The sequence below is a fragment of the Perissodus microlepis genome, chromosome 13 (genome assembly GCF_051167445.1).
Source record: "Perissodus microlepis isolate ML-2025 ecotype Zambia chromosome 13, ASM5116744v1, whole genome shotgun sequence".
NCBI lineage: Eukaryota > Metazoa > Chordata > Actinopteri > Cichliformes > Cichlidae > Perissodus > Perissodus microlepis.
Window position 1 is genome coordinate 11,636,380 of NC_140473.1, and position 13,738 is coordinate 11,650,117.

General features: G+C 40.6%; 2 protein-coding genes across 5 annotated transcripts in view; one reads left to right on the forward strand and one right to left on the reverse strand.

The window, feature by feature from the left end:
* The window catches only part of micu1 (mitochondrial calcium uptake 1), a 39,197-nt gene extending 35,240 nt beyond the window's left edge, over positions 1-3,957 (reverse strand). For both annotated transcript variants that reach the window (XM_084947848.1, XM_084947849.1), the window contains exon 1: positions 3,782-3,957. In XM_084947848.1, the coding sequence (XP_084803974.1) occupies positions 3,782-3,783 (2 nt within the window). In that variant the 5' untranslated portion in view covers positions 3,784-3,957. The remainder of the gene's footprint in view (positions 1-3,781) is intronic.
* A 4,638-nt stretch (positions 3,958-8,595) lies between these two features.
* mcu (mitochondrial calcium uniporter) overlaps positions 8,596-13,738 on the forward strand; it is a 59,519-nt gene continuing 54,376 nt past the window's right edge. For all 3 annotated transcript variants that reach the window (XM_084947895.1, XM_084947896.1, XM_084947897.1), the window contains exon 1: positions 8,596-8,777. In XM_084947895.1, the coding sequence (XP_084804021.1) occupies positions 8,661-8,777 (117 nt within the window). In that variant the 5' untranslated portion in view covers positions 8,596-8,660. The remainder of the gene's footprint in view (positions 8,778-13,738) is intronic.

The window sequence follows — 13,738 nt, forward strand, 5'->3', positions numbered from 1 at the left end:
CTCGCACAGTCTATTCTGCGGCTGTTCAATGTAAGTGTCAGAGGGTTGTAAGCTATCCCCAAGCTCCACGTTGCTTAAATGCAAAGTTTGCTGAGGCGTGAGTGCTGCTGGTTTGGAAATCCAAACCAGACAGCCACCTATTCCCCGCAACCTCCACCACGTTTCTTTCACATTTTTTTTTTATTTAAACAATATTTAAATTAAAATAAAGCCATTGTTCAAAATAAAGTTTTTAAAATATAATGCACCAGTTTTTGCATAGAAATGATATGATATCAATATTAACCAACCGTTTGCCATTTTATGCAAATATAATTACCTACATTTTCACAAGGAAGTTAGATAACAGGTCCTAAGTACAGTCAGTTAGATTTCTTTGGCATTAACAACTAATACTCTGTAGCTAGCACAGCAGCTCAGTGGCTACATCGTTTTTCTAGAATAACAGATTTCGGTCTGGAAACCTTTTACAGCACTTAAAGTAACAAAACTACATGTTATCAACTTCAGCAATGTTATCTATAATTCAGCTGTCTTCGGCAGCCTGTCTCTCCCAAACAACATCTCCAGCCCTACACAAAGCCAAGTGGAAAGCTAGTAATTGTTTATTAGTCTAAAACCAAAGATGAACAGATGCTGAGTGATCCCAAACATCTGTAAGTCTCATAGCAGGTTAGTGAGTCCTGGCTATAGCACTATTTGCTCTGCTGCTGAGTTACAGCTACACCACCAAACAAAGAGTATGGGCTTTTACTCTCACTGTTTTTGCCTTTTCACAGCAGAGGCAGCAAAACAGTTATTAACACTCTGAAATGCTCCTCTGTACAGAGTAACAGAACAAAACAAAGACTAACAAAAAAGTGAGATGGCAGGGAAACCACCCCAGGGGTGGTGTTGCAGCAATGTGATGTCTGGACACTGTTCCTGACTGTAACAACTATGGCAGCTACGGTGATTACTGTACTGCAGCTGAAAGAATTTGTAATGATTTTAGCTCTCAGCAGTACCTTGGGTTTTATTTGATTTTGGGAAGTAAGGCAGTAAGGCGCATTACTTAACTTTACTACACTGCAAAATATGGAGCAATGACACTTTATGCACTACAAAACTGAAGAACTAATGTCATATTTTTTGTATATTTTTTCAAATTCTGACTTGACACAATCTCGTGAATCCTTTCCTCCAACCGCCAGACAAGAAGACAAGCACACACACATGCGCCAGATTCAATTTAAAAAGAAAAAGAAAAAGAAAAAGGGATGAACATAAAATATGGATTTAAATTTCTTGATCTTTTTGATTCCTAGCTACTAGTTGAGGGTCACTCATTTAAACTAGTTAATAATGTTTGCTTAAATCTTTGAAATACATCTACCAAGTGAAATTAAACATTTTCAAAGGGGAAGTTATACACGCTCTGTGTAATCTCCAAATGGGAAGCCTAAAGCTTGTTCAGATAATAACTTTGTGAAAGGACACTGGAAACTAACTTGCATAAAAGCCAGTGAGCCACACTACAACAAAAACCTGCCCATTCGTTATGTCTAACTATGTAAAGAAATGAAGCAGTCAGTCCAAAATTTGCTTCTTATTCATATCTATGTGGCATATATACATTTATTCTGTTTCTACTCTGCTCTATTTTACCGTGTGCACGTTCTGTATAATGAAAAACATACATCTTTCATCTGAACAAAACAGCAAAGCTGTAAAAGAGAGAATATCATAAGGAAAACAGCATTTCATCATCCTTTCAGTCTGATCACAAACCAACAAAGAGTCCTTCAATGTACTCTTTTGAAAACCTTACATTAAAAAAAGTTTTCCTCATTTGAATTATCACATGCCATTACATCTAAAAGCGTGCATATTTTGATTACAAACTAAAGGTAATTGTAAGCTGTTACAGTTCCTGATATATATTTTTAATTAGGTTATAACGGAGTAACATCTTGATAAATTTTTTCTTTCTTTGCACCTGTACTTAACCATGCAGGAATGCTTTGTCTTGGCATGTTTTTGGAGAAATTTGAGCGCGAGACTTCATTCCTTTGGCATGCTCAAACTTTGAGTGCTGTTTTTGATTGCAATGCTTGTCTCCTCATCAACTCCATCAATGCAAGCTAAATCTGGAACACAGCAGCCACAACAAAGGGGGTGGCTGTGTTAAAGTTAAATGCTCATTATTATCAAAGTACATGTAAAAATATCCTAAACCTTGCAGAGCATGACTTAGCTACTTATTAAACTCCATCCTGTTATTACATTTTTATAAATCCAGTGCCGCCCTCACGATATCAGGCAACTTTTTTCATGTATTTATGAGTGTTTAAAAATGATTAATTTACATCATATTTCAAGAATTCAGTCTAATTTTTTGAATCCAGCACATTTTTAATTACAGAGTTTTGCTTTTACACTTTCCCAGAAGCTCAATGCTAGGTTCAGCTGAAGCTACAATGATAGAAAACTATCATCGTAAGTCTGGTTACAAGGCACACTGGACCTGGACTTGAAGAAGGAGCAGGTAAATCAATGTCCTCAACAATTATTCTTCACTACCTAAAAGCAAACCTTTTTTTAATATAAAATGTGTGTGTGGGGGGGGTGTAATCTAAATAGCCTGTGGCATTAAAAATTACATTTTATGATCTCAGGTGAGACCACAGATTCATTCCAGTTAAACAACAGCAAATATAGCAGTTCTTTTTGCTGCTTGGGGATCTTTTTTTTTCCCACCCTAGGGGTACACATACACAGAGAGATGGGATTCAGAAGTATCAAGAGCATTCAGAATTTGAAAAAGAACAGTTTGGATATATGGACCAGTACCTCATTAAAAAGAAATAACTAAAGCTTTCAGAAACTGCATATCGTTGTCAAGTGTATATCTGGGTCAGGACTTCCTCACAAACTCCCACCTTTGTTACAATACACTGGCTGCCTGGTAGCTGATTTTAAACTTACAGAAATTACTTCTAAAGCCTTACATGGCCTCTTACATACATGCATTATACATTTACTCATACTTGTGCTCCTCAATTCAATCCAAGCTTTTAAAAATCATATATATATAAAAAGACAAACATGCAGACCTGAATTTTTAATGGGTGTTTTGCGACACCCAACCCAAAAAAGCTATGTATTGTTCCCAAATAAATTCGGAAATGTTTTCTTTGAGTAAGAGCTAACATTGCACTATCCTTTGAAGCATAATCATTTTAGTCTCTGGGTGTTTCGTGTAAACATGCAATAATAATAATCTTAGACAAACAACTGAAAGATACACCTTCCTGTGTTTATGTTCAATATGACATGGCCCACTGTTAACACAACACCAAAAACACACACAAAAACAGCTAGCTGTCAACAACTGGCTCAAAAACACTGGTTAAGGTGATGTTAGTGTTGCGTTTGGCATGTTGAAACGGAAACACGAACAGCTAGAGCTGTTCATTTGATAGTGACCCCAGTGTTTTGTTTTTATCCGCAAGTTAACTTCGTTGACAACAGCATGACGGGCTACAAGGTTAGCAGCTACCAGTCTAACCAATAATAAACTAAATGCTTCTATCGTCAGTCACTTGTTAATGTCAATATTTAGCTGGTTAGTTCGGCAGTCAAGTAATTGTTTCGTGGGGTAACTCACGCTGGCTAGCTAGCTAGTTAACGTTAGATTTAATGGCAAGTGCTAGCTCTACTAGCAGCTATTTCATCGTTTTGTTACACACTGCGTCATTACAGAGCTTTCTTATAGCTCATAGGAGGCACGGTTACTTACATAAGCAGCGATAAAAACACCACTCAGTCCAAAGTAATAACGTCTTCACCGATTCAGAGTACGTCTTTGCTCAGTGTGTCTGCAGTGATGGAGTACTGCGCTAATAGTTCCGTGTTTCAGAGAGGGTGGGACAACATCTCCGTACCAGCCCCATGCATTTCACACAGGCACCCTCCCATCATCCCTCCGTCCAGGTTTGGGCGGAATTACAGTGTAAGTACCGGAAAATCAAAAGTCTAGTGGGGACTTTAAGTTGTCTAGTCGAATAGGTACATTATGGTCCCCAGCACAACTGTTTTACAAATTTTTTTATAGGGCTTACAGAGAAGGGTCCAAAAAGATAAAATATTCAGGGAGTGGCAGTTCTCTTTGTGAACAGACAGACTGCTTCAAGGGAAGGCAATGCACTCAACTCACTCAAATAACCACTCTTTACAAGGAAGGCATGCAGAAGAGCATCTGTGAACACACAACACACTGCTACAGCTGCATAGGACCTCACCAAGTGGGACTCCTATTAGCTCAGAACAGGAAAGAGGCTGCAATTGACACAAACTCACCAAAACTGGACAATAGAAGACTGGGGAAACATCGCCTGGTCGGACAAGTCTCGGTGTCTGCTCTAACAGTTGGCTGGTAGGTTCAGAATTTAGTGTAAAGACCATGAAGGCGTGGATCCATCCTGCCTCACAGCAGTAGTTTAGGCTGCTGCTGGTGGTGTAATGTTGTGACGGATTTTTTTTTTTTTAACCAACTGAGCCTCATTTAAACACCACAGCATAGCGTACCTAATTATTGTCCAATTTTATGGACCACAATGTACCAATCTTCTGATGAGTACATTTAGCAAGAAAACGCACCATGTTGTACAGCTGAAATAATCTCGAACTGGTTTCTTGAGCATGACAATGAGTGCACTTTACTCAAATGGCCTCCACAGTAATAAGATCTTAATGCAATAGAGCATCTCTGGAATGCAGAGGAACAGGAGGGTCGCTTCATGGGTTTGCGGCCCAAAAATCTGAATCAACTGTGTGATGCTGTCATTCCAATATGCCCCAAAACTTCTGAGGTACTGTTTCCAGTACCTTATTGAATCAATACCATGAAGAATTCTGAGGGGAAAATGGCTCCTACCCAGTACAAGTAAGGTGTACCTACTAATGTTAGCCCTAAATACAGATTCAACAATTCTATTTCAGGTTTAAAATTTTAGAATAAAATAAATTTCATTAGGTATTATGTAACAATATTAAACTGAACTGAAAGACAGTGTCTGATTTCAGTCATATGTCTTTATAGAGTTCCAGATTAAATAAGGAGCCTCTCCACAGTGTGCCAGTTATAATTGTTGCCTTGAAGAGCCAACATATCTGGTGGTTTGCATGCATAATGTGAAAGGAAAAACTGGAGAACGGCTGAGCTTGCCTTGGGACGTTTCATGACTGCAGGCTTTTGTCACATCCACTAACAATGTCACCCAAATTTCACAAAGATGCACAACCTAGGCCTTTAGAAATGTCAGAAGAGTTCTAATAATATTAATTATTCTCATTAGTCAGACTTAGATTGATAACATTTATCCCTTAGCTACTAAGTGAAATGAATGAACACGCAAGATATATCTGAAATTGAAGACACAAGCCTTAAAGCCGTTATATGTCCACCTAACAGCCTCAGGTCATGCAATCTTTGCATTACATGCAGTATGATGCGATGCTTATGCAACCAGGTGTCATGGCTTAAACTATAAATTTATAATAAATCAGCGAAATGCTTCATTGAGTCAGCTCTCTATGATTGTTTGTGTCTCTGTCTGTGTGTGTTGTCTCAAACAGGTGATACAAACTTGAAGTGATTATCAACAGTATAATAATATCACATGCTCACACACCGCAACTAATATTGCTGCCTTCCTCCTTTGCAAATTGTCACCCATTCCCCTTCCTTTTATCTTTTCATAACATCTTTGTTAGAACAAATTGTATCTGTGCTGTCTTTTAGTCTACAGTTGTTTGTTTTTTCTTAAATAAGGGACACTGTTTAAATATGCCTGCAGCTCCTCAGCATAGAGTTCATTAGGACTCACAATGTATCACCAGAATGCCACAATATAAACCTGTCAAATACTGAAATTTCAAATTGGATGTTATTAGTTTTACTACAATAACCTCAGCGTCACCTAGAACTCCACAGCAGTGCTCTTATTCTGAGCTATTCATCTTATTCATATTGACTCCTTTATTGACCCATAAACATGTATAACATGAAAGTTGGTTTATAACATTTTGTACAAAATTAATGGGCTACAGTTCAGAGAATGGAAATGGAGTTTCTATGAAACTTGTGAGACAAGAAAAAAAAGAATGCATGCAGTGCAAATGTCAGCCTACATATAAATAAATATGAACATCCAGGCCAAAAATGTCTCTGTAGGCATGGAAGCATATTCAGAAACATGTCTTCCTTCCACTACTGATTAAAGCCATCCTGCAAATGTGGCAGTGCAAAGGTGGAGCAGGAGATAAGACCAAACCTCAACTGTTTTTAGAAGGATGTTTAGACACTGTTGTTAACTCTTTTAATTTTGGTTGGTTTAAGAGGATGTCACACTGTTGAGAACCACACTGAGGAACACCTTTGTAAATCCATGAGGGTGTGTTGTTCATCTGCAACAACAACAACACCTTCTTTTTTATTCTTTTTTTGACATGAGGACAAAAGCTGGCTCCACTTACATCAGTCTTATTTCTCTGTGACGTATTCCACGTCTGCACACCCATGCGTGCTGTCTTTGAGCGTTACTTCTTTCATAAAACCACGGGCGGAGCTCTTTTGTATTTTCACGCTGGGCGACATTTCATTCAAGTACAGACATGTGTGAACACTCATATTTACGTTGCAAGCAAACACACCTCATTTTGTACTCTCCTCAAATCACTCATCATGACCTTGAGACATGGTGGCAGAGGGTGTTTCAAATCTGTACCGTCTCTATTAAAATAAAATAAAAAATTCAATCATATGAGGATAACCGGGGAAAAAAAAATTACTGTCAGCAGTGGTTTTATTTGAGTCGCACAAATTTAGTGCTGTAGAGACTTGTCATGTCCAATTTATATCAGTAATTCATTTGCAATTTTAATTTATGGGGTTTAATGTATTAACACGAGTGTCTGAGTGAAATTAACTGGGGTATGATTGAGATTTTCCATAAAGTGTTTTTTTTTCCACTTTGGTGTGGCTTGGATACGGTATATCTAAATACTTAGTTACTTTCAAAAGGAATGGTGTCACCTGGTCTTATTTTCTTGCACCTGCAGTGTTAGTGTCTTTACGTTGGTGATAACTCGCCCGAAGTATCATAACTGTAGATGTTGAGGAAGATAAGAAGTTGTGCTGTTACAATAATGTGGCATGTAGGGCATTTTAGGTTACACTGAGATCAAACACCATGGTCTGATATGTATAGCTTCTCTTTATTAGCTGATTTAATGCTGTGGACACAGTTTGGAGTACAAACAAATCATACACATCTTAGCTCTAATGAAATCTAATACATGCAGGTAGCTTTTCTTTGCTGCAAGCTCTTTAGTTTACACTGCTGACGCATCATGTGCAAATGCACCACCACCGTGACACAGTTAGAGCAGACGTCTAAAGGTTTATTTGAGCCAGTGCTCGGTAGTGTTTGGCACCACACAAAAGATCCGCCCTGTGAATCGATGCAGGCTTGAGGCCTTGAGCAGATCCTTGTCCATGACTGGGAATTTGCATTTAAATTGCATCACCCACACAGCCTGATGCAGTGCACCTGAAGAAGTACAGAAGGAATTGGGATGAGTTCAGGAGCAATGACATACTGCTACTGTATTTGAAATAAATACATAAAAAAAAAAAACATAAGACAAGCAACAAAACAACAAATTTGACTCATTCCTTATCTTTCTGCTCCTTACTTTGGATCTAAAGTTGTGATAAGAAACCATGTGATCACATAAATCACTGCAGTGAATTACACAAAATGTGTTTGTTTTTGTCTTTTAAGAGTTGCCTATCTGGACTCACCCTTGACCAACACAGGTGTGGTAGGTGGTATTATATGACGGGCTTGGTCAAAGATTACAGAAAAAACAGGTTGCATTCCACGGTGGGGAGTCTCCTTGACATTCATTGACCAAACAGACCCATTACCACTCCCATTAGCTGAATTTGCAGTGGATGGATGATTCTCCAGAAAACAGTGCACCTCATAAACTGCTTGCCCCATTGAACGGCCACAGAAGCTCTGAAATGTAATGAAAGCCTACCTGTTTAAAAGCCGCTGAAGATCAGTTCACTTATATTTGATCCAGGAACACAAGTGTGACTGAAGGACAGGTTATATTTGATATTTGGCTATAGATGGATAGTGTGACGAGTGACAGAAAGACATTCAGACAGGTTGCACTGTGCACTGTGTTAAGTGTGAAGCTTTAAGAATGAAACCCTCTTTTTAAAAAACAACAAAAACATAGTACACATGTTTTCTTATTTGGTTAAACACATTAGACATAAAAACAGAATGATTTTCACCGAGATGTGTGTATATAGTTCCTTCACCCATGCCACTATCACCAGACTTCTTTTTTTTTTTTTTGAATTGCAGTAGGGTATATTGTCACTGGAGACAGGTGTACTGCAGTCTTCGCATAACATACATTTTTTTGAACTAGTGCGCACAGAAGTGCATTATCTTAGCACACTGGTGCAACACTGGGCATGTGTATATCATAGTCCAGCCCCGCAAACCCGCCCACCCCTCCCTCTGTGCTTCTTCGGTGCCTCTCCGTCCGCCCGCCCGCAGCAGTCTCCTTCACGGCGAGCTTTCACTACAGAGATGGCTGTGAAAGTGTGTAGATCAGTACTCCTCTTGTCCCGGAGCAGCGGAGCGGTGGCCAGCAGCCGCCCCGCACTTGTTGTCTCTTCACAGCGGCATCATCAGCATATAAGACCGGTAAGTCCCAGGACGTCTGAGACAGCTCCGAGAGAGAGAGAGAGAGAGAGAGGGGTAGGGACCGAGCTGGCGAGGCTGGACCGGAGAGAAGGCAAGCGGGGCTGGCTAAGGAAGTGAAGCTAACTAGCGTCAATATCTCCCCCACTTCATTTATTTCTTTGAGGTCGAGCTTCACGTAAAGGTGAGGCACACGACGAGTCATGATACGTATCCCAACCTGGTGTCGCGTGGATATTTTAATCCACGGTGGGACGTAGAGGTTTGACAGAGAGGCAATGCAGCTTTTTGGAGCACTTGAAACCCATCGACACCCCGCTGCTGCTGCCCCGCCGTTTACTGTAACTAGCCTTCAAACATTCGCCTCTCAAATGCTTCATAACCCGTGATTTTAAAAAAAACCCAAAAAAAACCCCAAAAACCCAGAAGAAATCCTTCAACTTTGCAGGCATATGTTAATCCCAGTATCATTCTGATCAGCGAATATGAATTAGAATAAGACCCAGTTTGAGCTTCTAGGTTGCAGTACCTGCTAGGGTTGGTTTGACTGTGGAAGGGTATGGATGCCTTATTTTTTGTGCTTTTGCAGTAAAGGTGTGATTGAGAGCCCGTGGCTGATGGTTAGCCCTATCTCTCTGCTATTACCTGGTGTGTGTTTGTGCAGCAGCAGAAACTCAGAACAATGAACATCTGTCCAGACCTGGAGAGGAAGTTGTGCTTGTGTGTGTGTGTGTGTCTGCAAGAGAGCTGAAGAGAGTTATCCATAGATGCACTCAGTGTTTATCCATGCACGCATATGAGGCTTCACAGGAACATGGAAGTCTGTACTTGGATGATGTCAGACTCTCCAGCCGGCCTGCTGTTTCTCCCCTCCCTGTGGGTGTTTCCCCATTCATCAGGGAAATCCTAGGTATTCCTGCAAGCTGATGCAGGTCTTTTCTTTACATGGTCACTGTAGTAATGGATGCACCCTCAACAATGCTCACAATAACAGGAAGGTAATTGCGTTTACAGAGCTGTCACTACCATGCAATAGTTGCACAGCGTTTTCCTGCCTCTGTCACCCCCGCCCCTCCCCCCTTGTCAGGAGGGGGGGTGTCACAGAGGCAGAGGAAACTGTGAGTCTTTCCAGCAGCAGCCTGAGGAGGGAGGAGAAGCCCAGGATGGGGTTCTGGGAATGTGGAAGTCTTTGCAGTAGTTAGAAGTACTGATGTAATGTTTTGAGAGTTTTGTTGTCTTTCTCTCTATCTCTGACATCATCTTCAGGCACACTTTCCACAGGCCTTGTGAAATTAAATGAGGCTTTCCTTCTCAGTGAAGCAGGCCAGCCCAGAGGTTAAGGAGCTGTCAGAAGAGACACACGCACTCCATATCTCCACACTAGACCCACTGTGAACTGTCTCCCACTGTGAACTATTACAGTGAACAAACTTGAGTCTGAATTGATATTCTTGGTCTCTTCCATCTCTTAGAAAGCCTTAAGTGTTTTAAGCACGTTACTGCTCACTGTCTCTTGCCAGAGTTGGCCCCTAATAAGTTTTCATTTTATTTCAGGCTGCCCAGGTTTGTAGTGTTGTTTGTCTGTCATATTGTGTCTCCGTCCAGTGAAGCGTTGCTGCGGCAGCCCCTAACGCGGGCCTGTCACTTTGTGACAGCCAAGCCTCTGTATTCATTTGTGAGTCTTCCAGTGGAAACCCTGTTTCGGCACTAGTGTTGATTAAAGCTGCAGTGGGATGCATACAGTTTCCATGCAGGCTGTATGCACACGTGTTTCAAAGAAGACCTAAATATGGTGTCTAGAGCCTGACTGGAAATGTAGAGCTGTGTAATTGCTCTGATGATGGGGCTGCAAAGGAGACAGTGGACTCCATATGCTTGCATTTAACCTGCACTAGATTAATATTGAGCCAGCTGTCATATATGATGCTGCTTTCCTGATGTGTAGTAGGAGAGGCGAGTCACTGGGAATACTCCTTGTAAAAGGGTTATAAATCAGTCAGGAGTTTCTGTACTGCGAGATAGTCAATATGTTCATATCTTGCATCTAAAATATGTGATTTAATGGAAAATGTGGCAATAAAAGGCATTAAATATTGTTTTTTTGTAGTCATTTACTTACATTAAAGCTCCTATGTTCATTAAAGCTGAACAGCTGGAGACTAGAGCAGCTGGGGCCGGGGGGCCGAGGCCCGCTCCTGGCTTTTAATCCAATCAGTAAAGGAGTAAACTAATTTATCCGTGCTGCCTTCACAGACTCAGCTCTGAACTTGTCCGGATTAGTGTGATAAGAGAGTGACTCTAAGCTTGTGGCTGTGCTAAGGGTGATAAGATAGCTGAATGACTGATAGACATGTCCGCAATGGCAGTTGCATCAATGTTATTCTACCATTCACGGATAAACTGGTTTCAGACTCAGCGATCCAACATTTACAGACTGAGGGGGGAAACAGGTATATGGTATGAAGTGATGGGGGAAATGTCCATTCGACTTCCATTTATCTGCTACTTAATGAGTCCGGTCTTCAGTTTGCAGTCAGATGATTGGCAGGTGTATGACCCCATGTTGTGTGAAAAATAACTGATGGCAATTTAGAGACCGTTTGTTTATGACATTTGGGTTTTACAACGATGACCTTCGTTTCTGTTCTCGGATGTTATCACATCATGGCCAGTGGCTCAGCAGGAGAGAAGTGATAATAATGTGTGGTCAACATAGCTGATATTGGATTACTATCTATACACAGGGGCGTTTTTAGTGGGATGAGTTTTTCTTGGGTGAGTGGGTGAGAAAGCTGATCTGAGTTTTCTCGCAGGGCTTTCATTGTCTTTGTAAGTGACGGTTATCATGACGCTAAGTGATTTCACTTTTATAAAGTCCTGTTTTAGTTTTATCATAGATGACCCAAAAACCTAAAAACCTGAAGTGAAACCATGTTAGAAAGATACATGAAAGCAATTCATGCAACACATCCCATATGAAGAATCTGAAAGAACCGTCAGCAGTGCTCTTATTGGTTTGGCTATATTCAGACTGTTTTAAAAGTTTGCAGTGTGACTCGACTTTTAGTCTAAGCCATATCTGTTCCTATCGTCAGCTTGAAAAACTGATTAGCCAAGATCACTAGCACCAACTGCCTGCTCTCCAGTGTTTATGAGTTTTAGATAGTGAGCTTCAGAGTAATGAACAGGAAATAATCAAAGGAGCTTGGAAAGAAAAGCGTCTGGACTTCTTTAAGTTTACTTGAAGACGTTTCACCTCTCATCCGAGAAGCTTCTTCAGTTCTAAGGTGACCTTAGAACTGAAGAAGCTTCTCGGATGAGAGGTGAAACGTCTTCAAGTAAACTTAAAGAAGTCCAGACGCTTTTCTTTGCAAGCTCCTTTGACTACGATGACCTGGATGACTGAGAACCTTCACAGACGAACAGGAAATAACATCGAGGCAACCAATCTTGTTTTGCCAGACGGGCATGTTCGTTTACCCCGATTCACTGGGAACCCATCTTAGTCAAACAGGTGTCTTGAGACACTGTGACTGGATTCACTACCCACTAACGTATAGACATTGTTCCAAGCTGTGACCCGCATTCATTTGTGCTAAATGTAGAGTTTGAGTTTTTTTGGTTTTGTTTGCATAAAATCTGTCCAAAAATCATCTGGTTATTAACAGAGCAACACTGTGTGAAAGGGCGAAATAGGTAAACCAGATAATAACATGCCGGTTGTGCCAGTTGTTATGTCGTGCCATCGACTCTTCCTGCCAATCCTGATTTAAACGAACAAATAAAGCGGGGAAGAAGTAAATGTTGTTAAAATACACAGCATGCCACATTGACAGAAAAGGATTTCCTCTAAATAGATTTTCCTCATTCCCAAAAAGATATTTACCAAGTTCTTAGTTACTTCCTGAAATCTCTTGATTGTTTGTTTTTTAGAGCAAAAGTGGCTTCTGGGTATATATCATGCGTCTTTATCAAAACAAATCCAGCAATCAGGCCAAGCTGAGCACCCACAACAGTTTAATTTGTTGGGCCAGCTTAAAATCAAAATAGTGCATTTACTCAAGGTTGAGGTAAAAGTGCATGTAGCCTAATAAAAGATAAAGAGTTAATTTAGAGATGAGCTGAAAACAAAGAGGTGCATTTCCTCATTTAGTTGAAGCAAAACGTATCTAGGGTGTTAATTATTAAGCTGACATGACAGTAAACTGGTACCACTGTGGGTTATATTCTGCCAGGGACATGAACTAGTCTGGCTGGGTCTAAATGCGTCTCAGTAACTCATAACACCAGAATGTGGACGCATACTCGCTCTGAAGCTTCAGGCAGTACAGACTTATGTCTCTTTCCTGTCTGTAAGGCTCATGCTGCAGCACCTTTCCTGGCATTTTGTGGCAGTGTCGTGAAAAGATCATGGATTATCTTAACACCAGACAAAATGACAAGTGTGTGTTGTCATCTTATTACGGTGATGAAAAGCTGATAGCTTTAGCGGCCGTAGTAATGACAGAGCTCCTGTCAGCTCTGGTGGCGGTCACCCTGTCGAGTGGTAGCCAGAGTAATTTCCAGGGTCTGCTGTGGTTCAGGAGTTATGTGGCGGATGGGCCTTTTTTCCATCTACAGATTTCGGCAGGGTGACTCACTGTGTCTGTTACGGTTAGGTCGACAACTTTGTGAAACGGTTCAGCTAAAACAGGAGTGTCAAACATAAGGCCCAGGGGCCAGAATCAACCAGCCAAAGACTCCAATCTGGTCAGCTTAGCAGCTTTGGAAAATGTGAGGGATGATATAAATTTTAGACTTTTAACTGTGTTTTTCAGCTTTTCCTACTGAACCAAAGTTTTTCTGAGACGTACTGACGTTGACGTAGCATTTCTTCATCAATTTGAACTTGCACTTGTTGTTCTTATATCAAAATCTTTCATAGATTAAATGTGTAGTTAAGCTTATTTACACTGACAGGAGAG